This window comes from Drosophila mojavensis, unplaced genomic scaffold, assembly GCF_018153725.1.
Source record: "Drosophila mojavensis isolate 15081-1352.22 unplaced genomic scaffold, ASM1815372v1 contig_136, whole genome shotgun sequence".
Lineage (NCBI taxonomy): Eukaryota > Metazoa > Arthropoda > Insecta > Diptera > Drosophilidae > Drosophila > Drosophila mojavensis.
In genome coordinates this window covers 16782153-16800840 of record NW_025318667.1, presented here as the reverse complement: position 1 = coordinate 16800840, position 18688 = coordinate 16782153, and the positions used below count along the sequence as shown (strand labels likewise).

At 38.1% G+C, this 18688-nt stretch overlaps 1 protein-coding gene across 5 annotated transcripts in view; it reads left to right on the top strand.

Moving 5' to 3' along the window:
• Nucleotides 1-18688, top strand: part of LOC6584021 (innexin shaking-B) — a 68802-nt gene that overhangs the window by 37004 nt on the left and 13110 nt on the right. For all 5 annotated transcript variants that reach the window (XM_015161337.3, XM_015161338.3, XM_015161339.3 and 2 more), the window contains 2 exons: nucleotides 8914-9047; nucleotides 9127-9316. In XM_015161337.3, coding sequence (XP_015016823.1) covers nucleotides 8914-9047; nucleotides 9127-9316 — 324 coding nt within the window. The remainder of the gene's footprint in view (nucleotides 1-8913; nucleotides 9048-9126; nucleotides 9317-18688) is intronic.

Sequence of the window (18688 nt, the reverse complement as noted above, 5' to 3'; positions counted from 1 at the left end):
ATTAACTCGTATATACTCGTACATATATATAACAAAATATACTAAACACTAATTAACCGTATCTTATTAGCTAATCGTATCGTAAACTGTAACAAAATATTGTGCCTTGTTATTATCTATAACGAAATTTATTTTGAGTTCGAATCGGTTCCATTTGTGATTTGCGAATTGTGATTTGATGCTGTTCGTTTTATTTATTCTCGATGTCTTTGTTTCATTTTGATTTCCAATGCTCCGATGCGCAACCATTGGCCCTAGAAACCCGTGTTCTATGGCCGAAGGCGATGCGATAACCTATCGACCACCTATCGATAGATGTGCGCGCGCGAGCGATTGCTGCCATCATGCCATCACTATCATATGCATATATCGTATTTATATATCGTATCTTGTACTTGTACTTGTTACTTCAACATATGCATACATACATATCTATACATATATACACATATATGCATACGTATGTTATATATCTAATCCAATATGTTCTTTGCATATATACATACATATAAATATATATATTTGTGTCCTCACTCTCTTTCTCTATATATATATATATATATATATATATATATATATATATATATATATATATATATATATATATATATTATATGTGAGTATATAAGCGAAAAACACTTATAATAAACTATTATTATTATTCATAATACCAAAAAGTAGTTGTCGTTGTTGATGTTGTTGAAAATGTGCAATTTTGATCGAAAGCAAAACAAAATACAAAAAAAAAAAAAAAAAAAAAAAAAAGAAAAAACTGAATTCAAGTCAATCAAAAGCGAAAGCAAACAATATGTGAAGAATTTTTATCAAAAGAAATGCCAAACTGAAGCTGAGCCCAAAAACAAACAATATATATATATTTATAAAAACCAAATAAAATCTATAATCAAACATAAAATACTTAAGCTATATACTACTCGAATGAAGCATCTGTGCAGTTCAAGCGGCGACACGCCCAAAAGTATGCAACTGTATTATTTTTGCATGCCGCCGCTCGCCTCGGCATGCGGCTGGCATTTTTGCAATGGAAACGCTTTGTTTTTTGATGATGAACCAGACGAGCCAACCGAAACCGAAACTGAAACCGAAACCAAACCCAAAGCCGAAGCAAACACCAAGCCCAACCAGGCAACCATCCATACGAATCCTTGCCTCAAAACCCCAACAGAAATGAAATCCTCTCCACCTTTTTCTTCTACTACTACTCACAATGCTAATTTCAATGTTTTTGTGTGTGTGTGTGTGCGTGTGTGCGTGCGTATAAAATTGTTGTATTAAATTTGGTTAACTAAAAATATAAAATATAAAAAATATGTATATATCTATCTATATATATGCATATCAACTGAATTAAAGCAAACGGACAGGCAGCATATATGTTGGCAATCGAGCAACTCATACCCCCAATCCTCATATCGTAATATCGTAGAAACAGCCAGATTTTTTGTGCAAATCAACTCCACTCAATACCACTTGAGCAGTTGACAGTCATTTTTTAGATGTTTTGAGATGTGTATTGTTTATTATTTTGAAATTTCGATAAGTCCAAAAGAAAGACAAAAACAAAAAAGAAAATATCACAGTGTTTGAACGAAATTCAAATGTATTCCAAAAACAAAAATAATAATAAAATATATACCAAGCAAAAAAATACCAAAACAAACAAATATTATTGCAAAATACATGAACTAACACTTAAACCAGTACCAATAACATATATACTAAACTATACTATATATACTATATACTACTATACATATATACTTATATATGCTTAACAGCTCCTATTATATATACTCAATACTAACAATAACTGTATTATATATATTCACACACTCTGACAACCCCCTCACCCAAGTAAACAACTTGCAACGGGCAATCTTTTACTACACACACACACACACACACATACACCTGTACTGTACTTTGTAACTTGTGTCTCGTATTTTTTTCGATCCTTATATATGTCTATGTATATCAAAATATACATAGTTAACCTTAGCTAATCACAATGAAGAGCTCAGTTCCATTTTTTTTTTTTTTTTTTTTTTCATTTCGATTTCAAATGTCCTGCAGCTCCAATGCAAATGGTCCTTGCTTTAGTTTGCATTTTCTGCAAGGACTCCGAGCAGCATGAACTGCTTTCGTATTTGTAGCATTGTCTCGACACACACACCCAACCACTCACACACACACACACACACAGAGAGACACTAATGCACCCATATCTAAGCTCATCAATTGTGAAATGTAAATACCTAAACACTCAACTCAAACGTTTCCACTTGCACGAATAATTTTCCAATATATATCAATGATACAACATATATATATAATACATATATATATATATATAAATCTCTCACGTAAGTCTCATCACCATAATAGTAGTATATACATATGAATTTTATAAATACTTTATGCTTCATTCTTTGCTTTCTTTTGCTCAATTTAAGTGCACTTGAATATTTGACTTAAATCGCATGTCCTGCTTATATTGTATATCGTATATCGCATATCATGTATCGTACCTTATGTGGGCAAGTATCTGCGAACGTTGCATACTTTGGGGAGCCAAATGCAAATCTCTTACTTGAAGGATTACATTTTGAAATATATTTATTATAATTTTATACATTGTTTACAAACATACACATAAATATATATATCTATATATATATACCTATATATATATTTATCATTTATTCAAGTCAATTTCGTATTACCTTTAACTGTCACGGCGACTCAACGGCTCAGGGATTAACTAAACTTAATATATCTATGAATATATACTTATATATATTTATACATATATCTACCTATGATTAACTGTAAATTGTTTTGCCTAAATACTCGACTAAGAGCTCGATAAATACTCGTTATGTTTAAGCAAATGAAGCAAGCGCTTGCGACCTACTACTTACTACTGCTCATTCAAGTTTGTTGCTCGCAATTTTCAGTCTCTATTTATATATAAAATATATACACACACACACACACACACACACACACATATTTACACACACAGACATAAATACATGCACTCGCTACTTGACATTCGCCCACTCGTTACTCAGGGCAATTCCACGAGCACTTGACATAAGTTATCGTTTCTTTTCTCTTTAGAGATTTATAGCGAATCTTTTATTATAGCTACTCATATTTGCTAGCAGCTGTGAGACAAGCAACGGCCTACAGAATGTCAATCTAACTAACGCCACTCGCTACTCGTTACTCGTTACTCGCCACTCGTCACTCAGCATTCGCTGCTCGCTGCTCGCTACTCGCCTCTCGCCATTCGCCACTTGCCCCACATTAGCTGGCTTAAAGGCAAAGCCATAGAGCCATAAACCTTTGTTCTTGCCGCTCCTTGTTTATGGCCGCAAGCACTCGCTACTCGCTACTTGTTACACACACTCTTTGGCACTTTGGCGCTTGACGCCTCGCGCTTGACTTGAATTTATTATTGAATTACTGTAAGAGTTCTTAGACGCATCCTAATGAGGCATAAGTGGCAGACACTGTGCGCCCAGCGAACAGTATAATAACAGCAGCTAAGGCAACAACGCCAAAGCCATCCTCTGAGACCTGCCTAAGGCACTCGTAGAGCACTCGAGCGCAGGGCGCAAAGCCCTGGCTAAGCCAGTGAGCTGTATTTTGTAGCAAAACTTATTTTTATTGCCCAAATGTATTGGCAATGTTGTTCTAATAGCAAAAACGAGCTTCAGGCCAGCGCTCCCTCTGTCTCTCGCCGTTATTATTGCCTTGTAGTCCCAGCAGCAGCAACAAATTCCGACTCGCCATCAAATACATTGTTATGGCTACTGGGCAGAAGTCAGTCAGTCGCATAGTCATTGCAGTCAGTTGGGGAAATGCCATTTTGTTAATCAGCCCGTAAGCGTAAGTCACTTCACTTCAGTTCATGCTCACATGATGCTTATTACACACACACACACACACACACACTCACACTCACAGACACGCACACAATGGGTATTAGGATAGGGCAATTTGAACCTGGGGACTGTGAATACACAGGATCCACTTCGCTATATTTATATGTATGTGCGGGCTGGCCTTGCGTTGCTTTGCCCGCTTTATTTCGTTGTGTTAAGTAGCGAATTTTTGGTTTTATTCTGCGTTTCCTTTTATTGCTTTCGACTATTTATTATTATTATTATTTGTGTTACATATGTGATTAACGCCTATTTTTCGTTGGTAAAAAAGAAAAAAATATCAATCAACTGAAACACTTTCAAACTCATCGCTCTTGTTCGCTCTCGCCCTCGAATGTGCTTACAATGACATAGAAAAACTGAAACCAGAACAATAAAAACGTTTCACATAAATTTAAAACTTAAACAAAGAAATTAATTAAAAAAGACAACTGAAAACATTTTATAAAATAAAATCAAATTTGAACATAAACCTCACCCGCAAAAATAATAAAAAAAAAAAAAAAAAAAAAAAAAAAAAAAAAAAATTGTTGAACAATTTGTGACGAAAATATAAACTGGCTCTCACCAAAAACCAAAATCACTTTACACAAACAAAGCAACAACAACAATGAAAACCAAATCACCTAATTAACTGCAAAACCAAACAAAAGAAAAAGAAAACCAGCAACAAACAAGCAAAGCAAAACACAAATAAACAAAGCCAAAACAAAATGTTAACTATGCAATCTCACCTCTGGACACCAACCAACACCAACAGTGGCCAGCTAGCGAGTTACTCTCTCTCTCTCTCTCACTCTCTCACTCTCTCTCTAGTAAAACAAAAACAACAGCAAATCAAGTATTCCGAAGTAGAAGTACACTTGAAATCAGTTTAAATAACACGCCAGCACACACACACACACATACACTCTCTCTCTCTCTCTCTCTCTCTCTCTCACACACACACACACACACGCTAAGAATCTTACTTATTTAGTGCTTTCAATTTCACTCAGTTTCCACCACTCGCTCCACAAGAACCACGCTCACACACCACAAATCGCTGCGTGCGCTCACTCGTTAGCTGATCTTGATCACCTACTAAATATACTAAATACTCGCCCACCCGCCCACTTGCCCACTCACCAAGCTCACCACGCTCACCACGCTCACCACGTTCACTACGTTCACCACGTCACCACGACTCACTCACCACTCTCACTCGCCACTTTCTCACTTCTCACTGCGGAATGGCCAGGCATTCAGTATTGTCCAACACTGGCGCGTATTCAGCAAGCGGATGCGACGCTCACCACGTACTCGTTTAGATCACAACAAAGAACAACTACAACTACAACTACAACAACAACTACTACAACAACTACAACAAGCAACAACAGCAGCAACTCAATTATGTTCATTTTTTTTCCTTCTCCTTTGTATCTCACCAACTCTCGAACACTACTTTATCAATATATATATATGTATATTATTCAATTAAAGCCAAAAAAAAAAAAATAAATAAATAAATAAATAAAGAAAATCTATGAAAATACAGCAAGTAAAATTCAATTAAACAAAATCACAATTAAATCTATATATATATTTACATATATCTATACAATATCCTAAACAAACAAAAAGAGATATTGATTAACTAACTCAACTCAACTCAACTCAACTATTAAGCAAGAGCAACCTTCATTCACACACTCAATCACCAACTGTCACAGTAAATTTATCTATCAATCACGCAACCACAGACTCTAACCCACGCCAACTCAAAGCCAAAATTAATCCAATTACCAATTACCAACAACAAAACAAAAAAACAACAACAAAAAATGCCGCTAACTGACCAAGCTAATATAAAGCAATTATAAACGATAATTTTACGCCACACTCTCTCTCTCTCTATATATATATACATATCTCTCTCTATCGCTCTGTATTTAAATTGTGTATGTGTATTACCTATATATACATATATATATATATATATATATATATATATATATATATATATATATATATATATATATATTTAAAAATCAAAAGCTAAACTAAAATTATGAATCCCATATAAAATGTTGAAAGCCCGAAAAACATTTAGTAACACTTAAGCTATCCAAAACCAAATTATGCTCTTAACAATTCCGATTATGACACACAAAATACTTATCGATATAACCACAATATTTACAAACAATAACAGCAAAAACAAAAAAAAAAAAAAAAAAAAAAAAAAAAAAAAAAAGAAGAAGAACATGAAGAAAAATAAGAAGCAAAAATTAAAGAGAATCTGAAATTTGTAAATATTTATACTGGTTATAGGCTCACGGGCAATCGAACTAACAAACAACGAAGATCTATTAAAGCCATCCCAGTTGTTAACTGTTTACACTGAAAATGCTTAGTATTTTTTGAAATCATTTGACGTATACCTCTGTTGAAGTTGCCAGTTGGCCAATAGCAGGATATCCCTGAGATGATATCATAGCTATATGTATATCTATTGGCCGACTGGCGACTATTATTAATGCTAAGTCCTTGACAACGAATGCGCAGCGCGTGCGCTTCGTTCGATAACATATAGCCGTATATACCTCTATATATATTTACAAAAATACGTATATGTCTGTTTGTCTTACTCTTACTTGTACTGTGTTGAATATATTTAGAATTAACGTACCCAATTTACACCTTAATTCAAATTTGTTCGTACATTTTTCTCCATTCAATTCAATTCAAATACATCTAGTTGTTCACACCATCTTCTACAATTTTATAATAACTATAATATGTATATGTTTTCCTTAACTTTCTTTTCGAAATGTTCAGTTTTTGTGTACAACCACATTATCACGTTCACTCTCTCTCTCACTTTCTCACACATACTCTCTCTCTCTCTCTCTCTAAACACTCTTCGTCTCGCAATTTTCTTACAATTACATGCACAGCTTTCAGCTGTAGCACACAATTTTTATTGCTCACTGTTTCACAAACTACCACCACCACCACCACCACCACTGCCACCACTACCACAAACTCACCACGATCACAAGACAAACTTACCACAATAACGATCACACTCATAATCGCAAGTATTCGCTCACCGTTCACCAACTCACCGGGTTATAGATTTTTGATCACGTTTTCAAGCAAGTTGAATAACATAAATTCACCACAGCTCAGCTCACAACTCACCACAGCTATAAGATAGCTAAGCGCCAGATTTGTGCTGTACTAAATACTCAGACGATCACATTTCAACTTTTTCACTAACAAAAGCAACTAACAAAACCACCAAACCACCCAACCACAAAAAAAAAAAAATATATATATATATATTAAAAAAAAAAAAAAAAAAAAATTAAAAAAAAATCCACCAACTACAAATCTGTGCATTCAATTTGAAGAAATTGAGAAGCCATTATCGAAATTTCATGGGTATTAGGAGACCGTTTCACGAGACTTCTTTTATGTTATTTCCATTCAGATGTTTGCGTATAATTTGTTGATTTTTATAAACTTCTCATAGTCAGCCGAGAGCCAAAAGTTAAAAGTCAAAAGTCATATATGAAAATAAAATATCGATTGAGTGGTCATCGTTACGAACAGCTAAATTCAGATACTAAACAAAATTCCAAAAGCCCAATTAAAAATTGGAAAAACTCAAACGAATCACCCGAAAGTCCCGATTGGCCTTCAACACATCAAGAGGCGGCCCAGAACTGAAGTGCGACACTCGTTTATCGGCTCGAATCACCCCTCTCTCTCTCTATCTCGCTCACTCACTCTCTCTCTCTCTCTTCATCCATCCATCTCTCTCTATCCATCTATCTATCTATAGCTTTCACTCACACTTCAGTCGACTGGGCGCCGAATCATGAACGTGAAAACCTCGACTTAAATTTGCATTCCCAGCAATTTTCTATATTCAATTGCTAGTCAAGCATACTTCGCAATTCGTTTTACACTCCACACCAAAATTGATTTATCGTTCCTTTTGATTTGTATATAAACGTATTTCGTTTTTTATTTTTCTCCTATAATATATATCTAACGAAAAGTCAGGTCTATTCAAATTACCATATTGCTGTGACACCTTACTATACTTATATGATAATTAAATTTTCAATCCGAATCCAATTCGATAAGTTAAAATTGCAAATTGTATTTATTTCATATCGATTAAACCTTCGGGCAGCCAATCGCGATCAAGCTGAACAGCAGCCAAGAAAAAAATCTTCACACACCCGATCCGATCGGATATTGATTGAACTGCAGAGCTGTTCAGGGTGGTCGCGATAACGGTATTCGCCCCTGAATTGGGCCCGATGTGCGGCAGCTGAAATCAGCAAAGCTAAACCTTTTATATATGAAATCCTGTACATATGGCAGATCATTTCCTCTCTCTCTCTCTCTCTATCTCTATCTGTCTCTTTGTCTAACTCTTTCTCGCTTTGTTAATTTGTAAGACAGTTACACTAATTGTAAGGCAAAAAGTCAAAGAAAATTAAGTATTTGTTAAAAAATAACGTAAAAGAAAAGCAAAAGAGAAGAATTATAAGAAGAAAAGATGAAGATGAAGAAGATGAAGAAAGAATAACTTTAACCCTGCCATATAAGTTAATGTACATAAACTACTTATACAATACTTATAAAGCACACTTCTAAAGAGAAAGCAAAAGAAGAAGAGAAAAGAAAAACGTACTAATTATGATACAGATATACTTAGCAAATTTGTATAACCGTTCAGCATTAAACAACCAAAAACATTTCAATTTATATTCCCGCCCCAAACGCCCCCCGCTGCCAATTCGCTTAATAATAATGTTCTTTCTCTTACTACGCATACTTCAACACGCAACGCGAAATCGATCGATTATCGATAACCTGTCGATCAATACATACACACACACACACATACACACATGTGTATACACATATATAGGTGTCTCATGTCAAAATCGATTCACCTGTTTTTCGCCTGCACACAAACGCAACGGTTATTTTACTGATCACATTCTCGATTGCTGTGACAACGCGGCAGTACGTAGGAAACCCCATAGACTGTGTACACACAAGGTAAGATATCGAACCTCTCTCCGCCTCGCCCTCACCACTGCCACACTGTTTGTACATCTTTCGATATATATATTTGCAGAGACATTCCGGAAGATGTTCTCAACACATATTGTTGGATACACTCAACGTATACAGTTGTGGATGCGTTCATGAAAAAGCAAGGTTCCGAGGTGCCTTTTCCTGGAATTCACAATTCACAGGGGCGTGGCCCTCTAACAATAAAGCACACAAAATATTATCAATGGGTAGCGTTTACACTATTTTTTCAGGTAAGTTTCCCATTTAAATACATATATAAGAATCAAAACCGTTAATCTCTTGTATATAAAAGTTCTGTATGGGAGAGCTTCGAAAGCTTTTCAGCAACTATTTGAATCTATATGCTTATACTAAGCAAAAAGCTTTCACTTCTGACTAACTTCCTAGAATAAAGCTTGCAAAGCTTTAGTGGATAATCACACTAAAAGCTCAGCAGCTTTATTTAAAGTGTTGGTGCAACTTCTTGCAGCTTTTGAGCTTAAAGCTTGCAACTTTTTTCGCCTAATAGCCAACAGAGATATCTGCCTGCTAACAAGTTCATTCATTTAAAAATACAGAGAAAAAGGAAAAAGTTGACAATTTATTATTAATTTTGATGTACTTAAAAATTAAAAAAAAAAAAATTGTAAATAATTTTTTAATATTTATAAATAATATATAAAATATCGAATCATTAAATCTTATTTATAAATCTGCAAATATGCTTTTAAAGTATCATAAATATATAAAATCTCTTTATATAATAACCAAAGTCATTTTATGGAATTTCTTATTGAAACGTATATGAGAAAAACTTGATTTGATATATCCTGGCTAGGTTGGCCAGCCTTATAAGAATGGAGATTCGTCATGGGCTTTGACATTAGTTCCGTTTGTAACTTTTACACGTTTCAGTTATTCGAACATATTGAAGGAGTTACTGGAGCTAAAGTAAGCAAATCAGCCACATTAAAGAAATCCATTTCTATACGACACCCAGGGTATCTGCTAGTCGAGCTAGCTCACATACATAGAACACTCTTAGTTGTTTATGATATTAATTGTTATGGACAAACAACTAAATACTAAGTATTTCTAGAGCATTTATTTTTAACACAATTAAAGTTTGGAATCCAAAACTTTCAAAACAAACTAAAAATACACTGAAGACTAACAAAACACTCCAACAGCAATTTTCTTGTGAGAAATCAGTGTGTGCTTAGAGAAATGCAAGGGTTATTTATATAGATAAGAACTAGAAGTAGAGCTATAGCTAGAAATAGTGCTGATTCGAATATGGTTCTGGTTTTCTTTATATTCTTAATGCCTATATGGTCAGTTTTAAAGTGAATAATAAAATAAGAATTGGGTTCGAGAATTTGGACTTCCGAGTGAGGTTAGGTTTTCTTTAAGGAGCTACCTTGTTTTTCAATTTTATGATCTTGGATCGTGAATCTTGCATAGTCAATACCGAAAATCTGGAATCTAAGCAATGTCATCATTTTTTTTAACTGAGTACCTATGAAGAATTAAGGTCGTGGTCAAGTCAAGTCCACGCTTCGACGATTTGCCTCCCCTCACAGTAGGTCGAAAGCTGCGTCTTATCAACTGCATTTGCATTTCAAGAAGGATCTGGCCTGACCTGCCCCAGCGCATGCAGCGCGTCAGGCCAGTGCTTGCCCCGGCTGCATGCAACTGTCTGGAGCTGTGCGGCTAAGTGATGGAGGCGGGGGTGTTATAGCTCTATTCATGCGTAGGCACGTCTGGCCTGGTCAATGGATATCGCTTGGAGAGCCATTGAAGCGTTGAGCCGCCTTTTGTTGCGAGCAACGCTTCCCCAACGAATATCGATGACGATAATGAATTAATGCGGCACAGACTCTCACATGAGCTATATGCAGTTACAGTTGCATTTAACCATTCCCCACAGACCCAGCGGCTATAGAGCAGCGACCACAGACTATCGGCTATCGGCCACAGACTCACGCATGGCCACGAACACGAACTCCAGTGGCAGCAGGGCCACGCAGCAGCCGGATGAAATGAAGCGATGACTGCGCAACTATTTTTGGAGCAGTCGCCACAAACTTATCAATTCTCTCTCCATTCTCTTCGTTGTTCTTCTTCTGCAACTGCTTGGGCTGTGCACTCTTTCGTTGCGTTCGCCTCCCACCCACGTCTGGTCACGCCTGCTCACGCTTTACGCCTCACGCCTGTCGCCTGCTTCGTGCGTATTATTATATTATTGTGTGTCTGTGCTATTTTTGGCTAAAAAGGGAGAGAGAGAGAGAGCGAGAGACAGGGAGAGGGAGAGGGAAGAAAACGGAAAGAAAGAAAGCCAAACGGGGAATGCAACCGCTTGACCCCGTTTCAACTTTACCAATAACGCACACGCCCCTCCGTTCGAGAGGGGCGGCCGGGCAAGACATCCGCCCGGTCAGCCGACATCGATGGCTCAGCTAATTACGCCGTCTGCATTTCCCTGCAGCAGCGTTAATTTGATGGAAATTTGATGCACGATCTGCACGATATTTGTATTAATTTATTTGAGCAGGCTGAACGCTTCACTTGGAGACGCTGCTGGCGGCGGCGGCGACGGCGACGGCGACGGCGCACGCTGCCACCACCACCAATAAAACTGAGATGGAAAAGCGAAAGCAAAAGAACAACAAAAACCTAAATAAAAACGAGCCATTTAATTTACGAGCCGTTTGTGTGTGGCCAAACATTCTTGCCGTTTTATCGAAGAGCCGAAAGCTCTCTGGGGAATACCCAGCGGCATGTCGTTAAATTATAATATCCTATTTAGCAAATCATATTTCTTCTCGTCTCTGATTGACATCTCGAGCAAGCAAGAGAAAGAGAAAGAGGCTGTCCGTTTGACATCGCTGAGGACAGCTGCAGCTGGGTTTAGTTGGGAATTTGCTTCAAGTTGACATCATAATTGGAATTGGAATTGAAATGGGAATTGGAATTGGAATATATTGAGTCATCTGTCAAGGTGAAATTCTCAACAGAAAATTTTCAATTATTCAATTAATTAAACTTGCCAAAGAATTTGAGAGTATTTCGCACGAGTTGATCAGCTCTCAAAAATGAGAGTTCTGGGCTGAGTTTCTGTCGATTGCACTGTTAATTAATGTCGCTTACAAAGCTAAGAGGTTCAGGGCTGGATCCTCAGAGAGCAGATCGTGAATATGCAGTTAGTTGTCCTAGCAGACGGCAAAGGCTATTTGGCTATGTTTATTGTCCAATCTACATGATCAGCACTTGGCATGTTATCTGTTGTAACTTTAATGTTAATGTTAATTTCAATGTTAATGCTAATGTTAATGTTAATTCATTATTAATATCTAAAGAGCAGTGTTTAATGTGAATGTATAGAGTAGAACACGGCTATAGCGACTCCACTTATTTCGACGAAAATTCTGGTCCACATGCAAGCAGATATGAGCGAACTTATACTATAACGACGGTCCCTTGAGCGTCGTTGGAACCGGATTCTACTGTATGGGTATAACTATATATATGTATTTATATACATGTGTATATATTTTTATACATTTCATGCGCATAGACTTGGAAATCATTGAATAGTAAAAAAAAGGCTATGGCTAAAAAAGTTAGAGAATTCAGCTTCACATGTAGGCATACACCTATATATATATATAGTGTATAGCTAAATGATTTCTACATAATTCCAAACTGATATGATAATTGCAAATTATATATAATATATATTTAATATATGATTTGCTTCAAACTAAAAACGACTCAAAGCATTGCTAGCTGCCTATACAGCATCACCTAACTTCCATGTTCGGCAATCTGTTTAAAATAGTTAAACACAAATGTTCTTGAGATGTTTAAGTCTTAGCTTCAGATTTGAGTGTCCCTTAAATTTGGTCGATTTGCACAGGAAATTCTTGCTGGGCTTCCATTTTCTTTTCTTTTTTTTTTTTAATTAGAGCTGGTCGACTGGCTGGACGCCCTCATGCATTTGAAATAATGCAAAAGTTGGCGGCCAGCCCAGATAGCGAACTATTATGCATTTTTCACACTCGCATTTGGCTAATGTTTTGCCGGGTTGCATTAATGAGCCGAAGCTTATCTGGCAGAGACTTTGCGCCGCCTTCGCCTGCACTCAGCGGGGCTCGCAGAGCAGCTGAGATGGAGACGAAGACGAGGACGAGGACGAAGATGGCCGCCACAGACTCTGACTGGCAATGAACAACTTTTGTCTTAATGGCCGAATTATGCGAAAAATAAAACCAAGCAAAAAAACAAAATAAACAAAAATTCATGTGAAATAAAGCAAAAGCAAATCTATGCCTTTGTCTCGAGCAGCCAGCTCACGTAGGCCCAAAACCAATTGAATTTTAATGGACCCTCCGCGCCGTCCAGTTGCCGCGCGATGTCGCATGCAGTGCAGTCCGTATGCACAGATTATGGGCGGCAGCTGTCCGGCATTGCGACAAATGGCAGCATCATCAAATCGCCGATGGACGTCAGACAATTTGATATTTTCATAACTCCAGCTATCAGTCGTCAGCCGGGGCAGGCCTTATTGATATGCTTCGCATGGTGTCTGTGCGCAAAAATCAAAAAAAGAAGAAGAAGAAATAAAGTGTGGGGGAGGGGAGGAGGAGGCTGGATAACGCATAAATTCTATGCCCATGTCCAGAGTGTCCTGTGTGTGTCCTGGCGTTCGCCTTTGTCTGGCTGATTGCAACAATAATGAGCGGAAATCGCACAAGCAACACGGAGACAGACAGACAAACAGCTGGACAACAATGCAAAGGGAGCACACGTTGCGTCACGTACTCCATCCCAGCCAGCTCGGCCAGCTCAGCCTCAACCCCATCAGGACTCGACGCGATTCAAGACTCGACTCGATGCTCGGCGACTCCTTTTCTATTTGCATCCATTTTACTTTTGTCCTTCGCTGATGGCCGCGCGGCCGGACGGATGGATGCTGTTGATAGTTGAGGACGTCTCGTAAGTGCGCGAAATAAATATGAGCATCATGTAAATAGTTTGCTTGCTGCACAGTGGGTCGCATGCCGTGATTCGCGGATGAAATATTGACAAATTTATATACATATATATTTATACTAATTTTTAATATGTATTTATTTGTAATTGTAATCATGAACTACCTCTTGTACCTGAAGAGAACGCTTCATCGGAGGCACTCTACTCTATGTACAATAATGTATCAGGAATAATATTTATCGAATTCCGTCATTTTAGATACCCTACTATCATAGTTTATAAGGAATTACATTTATCAAATTCCCTCATCTGATATATTTTATTTAATATTATTATTTATTTTAATATTTATATATTTATTCTTTATATATGATTGATATTTGTTAGAAATTATATAGGCATATGTCAATTGTATCTGAAGAGTCCTCTCATTTCTTCTATCCAAAATATAAGATTTTATCATTTGTAATTTTGTTTATCTAAGTTATACCCTTTTGGAGTCCTTTCATCTGATATATCATTTTGTTTATTAAAATAACCTAACTTAAATTTATTTTGAATTTTTTTTTATCCATATGTGTACTCTATACCTGTATACCCTATACCTGTATATCTATACCCCTTAAAATATTTATTTTGAATTTTATTGACTTGGAGTCTTCACATCAGAAATGCTCGAATATACCCGAAAATAAACTTAGCTAAAATTCTGCTCTTCATTCAATAGAATTATTTATTGTATATCATTGAATATTTTGCTAAATCCATTTGAATTTTGACTCTAACTAACTCTAACTGCTGACACATGCACTTCAGTCGATTGGGTATGATAAGTGCATCCCGTGCTTATCATAATAATAATTATTTCTCATTAAAATTAAACACTCAAATCGCTGCCAATTGGCATGGAACCAGTGTCTATTGGTATTCGCTTGCCAATTGCAGTGGAACTCCAATTGGAGCTGGAACTGGGGCTGAAGCTGAAGCTGAACAAATTATGAAACTGTCCACTGTGTGTATGATAGTGTGTGAGAGTGTTGGCGTGTGTGTGTGTGTGTGTGTGTGTGTGTTTGTGGTGTTTCTCTGCTGCTTGGTCAGAAATTGCTGCAACAGTGATGAGCGTGGAGCGTATCGAACGTCGTCGTCAGTTCATTGTTGTTTACAGCCGCCAACATTTACTCACTCACACACAACAGACAAGCACACACACACACACACATACACACATAGTCAAGAGAGACACAACAAACAGCCGACCACAAAATGCAACACACAAAAACATACTCAGACAGAGACATCAACAAGCCGGAAGTGTGCGTGGCTCGCGAGCGAGATGGCCGCACATGGAGCGAGCGAGATAGAGATAGACAGAAGAGAGAGCCAGCAGCAGTAGCGACAAGAGACAGTGTATTAAGCTGATAGAAACAGAGAGAGAGGGATAGTGGGAGAGAGAGAGAGAGCGCGCGCGAGCGACGAGAGAGAGAGAGCATAGATAGAGGCAGAGCTGGCACGCCAGCAAACGCTGCCAGCAGCAACAGCAGCAGCAGCAGCAGCAGCAGGCAGGCAGAGGAAATTGTGAACAGAGATCTGTCGGAGAGAGTTTGGACCTGGCCGGGTCCGTCAGGGCACGGCACGGAGCGGCACGGCACGGCACGGCACGGCATGGCCCGGCTAGGCAGGCCAGCACTGCGGCCATTTCCGCAGTGTCTTTTAGGTTGGCGAGGCGAACGCGCGCTCGATTTTAGTTTTCCTCCTCTGCTCTGTGATCTCGAACCAACTGCCAAACGTTCAACAACAACGCGAGTCGAGCAGCGTGCAGCGAGTATCGAGTATCGTGTATCGTGTATCGTGTATCGAGTATCGCGTCTCGACTATCGAACGTTGAACAATTTTCGTTCTATAAATTTCGTGTTCGTGTTCGTGTTCCTCATTTTCTTCCTGTTCTTCTTCTATTATTTTTTTCGAGTGCTTTCAAGTGCTGCTCGTTATTTACCAGTGTTGTGCAACGACAGTTTGCATTTGTTTGTCGGCTGTGCGTGCGATCGAAAACATGTGAAGCGAGTCCTTCCACGCGTGATGCAGCCGTTCGCAGGCCTCGTGCCGGCGCCCGCGACGCGAGCGACGAATGCGATCGTATGAATATATATTTACATAGAGAGAAAGATATATAAGAGTTAATCAATATCAATTTCAATATGAATATCTAAATAAGAACAAGTATATATATAAATATATTTATATATGCATATATGTACATTGTTCAATACTCTGTCAATTGATCCGCGTGACGATCTGCTTTGATATTTTCACAAAGTCTCGCAAAGTTGGGCCGTCGTCGTTTAGCTTGTTTTGTCTGCTGGCCAAGTGATTGGGAAATTGCGACCGCGCTGCCCACTGCTCCATCATAATTAACTCTACAAAGTAAATAAACGAACTGGCCAAAATGGACCCGGCCATGTGTTTATCGCGGCGAGGCTGTCCGCTGTGCGCTGCCAACAGTTTCGCGTTCACATTCACATTTGCAACCCACAAGTCCGAAGCGTTCACACGCTTTCGCCTTATGCTCAAAAATACAAAAAACAAAAAACAAAAAAAAAAAAAAACAAGAAATATATAAATATAAATATAAATAAAAGCAAATAGCAGAGTATATTGGCAATGTGCAATATTTCGTTTGTTGATCATGACAACTAAACTATTTTCCGACAATTGGAAGCTATGTAGATGATATACAGATACATACATATATATTCGTTTGTATAGGCGTTTTGCTTGAGTTAGCATTTGAACTAAACCTTATAGTTGATCTGTTTGCCTATATGTATGCCGTCTCTTTCTGCTCTGTTTGATGTGTCTGTCTCGTAGCTCCCTCTCTTTCTTTCTATCTGTAAAAGCCTTCACTTTTTGCTAAATCAACTTCCAGCTCCGGCCAAGCAATCCTTTGCCTCACAACACTCAAGTCTCACTCGGTTGACAATTTTGGCACGCCGAACAGAGTATGGCGACGTCAGTTGCACTCGGCTGCAACCACCTACATGCCCGCCTTTATTTCTATTTATTTCTTCCATCCTTTTTTTTTTTTTTTTGCCAATCGCTTGCTGCTGCGGGCCAAGAGAGCAACTGCGACTCTCCAGTGCTGCTCAGTTGGCTAAGGCGCCCACGGCTCGAGGCTCTTCAGCCTTTTGCTGAGCGAATCTCTGTGTTGTTGCCTCGCAGCTCATTTGTGTTTCATTTCATTTTTATAACTCTGGCGGCAACATGAGTTGACGCCAGCAGCATCAATGCTCTCGCTGCTGATGTTATCGTTGTTGTTGTTCTTGTTGTTGTTGTTGTTGTTGTTGTTGTTGCTTTATATCATTCACACTTAGTTTCGAATGATAAATTAGGCTCTGAAGCCTTGTTTGTAAAGAGCGCCGAAAGTGTTTCAATACAGCAACTCAACATGCGGTGCGACATAGATGTGGGTCTATGCGCCCTACAGCGCCACAAGTCTTCCATGCAACTGATACAAACAATGCCGAGAGATGAGTTAATTATGGCTTGCAACAATGTGGCAGGGGAGCAGAATCGATTAAGTTCGAGAACTACAAATATATATGCAGCCATACATGAGTATAACAAGCTATGAAGGTATTGGGAATATCTGTTGATGATAGGCATTCGATGTTCGATCAAAAAATATATGTATTAAATATTATAAATTGTTCAAATATAGAAAGAGAAATATCTCTAATGATCTTCACCTTCCATATAGCTAGCAGTTGAGTTTCTTTATATATATATTTGGCTTGCCTAATTGGATTATTGATTTCATTACATTCTAGCGAAGGACGTCACAAAACACCTTGAGCCGCAGAAAGCCGGGTAGCACATGACCACAACATTAACTCGCTGAAATATGCGTCCATCTGTGATTTTATGGACCTCCCTAAGAACTTAAGCTTATCAACCTCAAACTGTCCGCGCGCATTTTGCTTTCATATTTCATACGAAATAAATATTTTTTGCGCTCATTTCTTATGAAATCTGTGACAACTGCAGCTTAAAGGGAAAATGCTCGTGACAAGTATTATTTATTTAATATTTATCAGTTGTGGAGAAACTTTTTCTTGCTCTCAGAAGATCCACATATTTACTATGGATTGTAGTTGTAATTGCCATCGGAGCTGAATGATTCGAGCTCGATCGCTTTTTCAGTTGAATTTTACGAGTGATTTCGAATGAATGGAGGCGAGAGACCAGCTCGTGCTCTATTCTTTTGTCTCTTGGCCATTATTGCTCATTACTCATTGCGCAGATTTGTCAGGCGTCGAGGAAAACCCAATTAGTCATTAGTCGCTGCCGATCTACATATTTTCCCATTCGGATATTCCACTTATTGTTGTTGTTGTTGTTGTTCATATTTTATCTTGAATAAAAAAAGAGCCGAAAATCATAATTATAGCTGCGTGTATTTAAATATAGATGCGCATTGTTAGCGCTGCTCCATCTCTGCCCCTGCTGCTCGCCAAGCGCGGGGAAAGGCGAAGAAAGTGGAGCAAGAGCGACAGAGGTAGGACGGGGCTGGGGCGAGGCTAGGGCCGGGCGCATTTAGGATCGGGGACCCGTTCAACTTAATTAGGCATGCG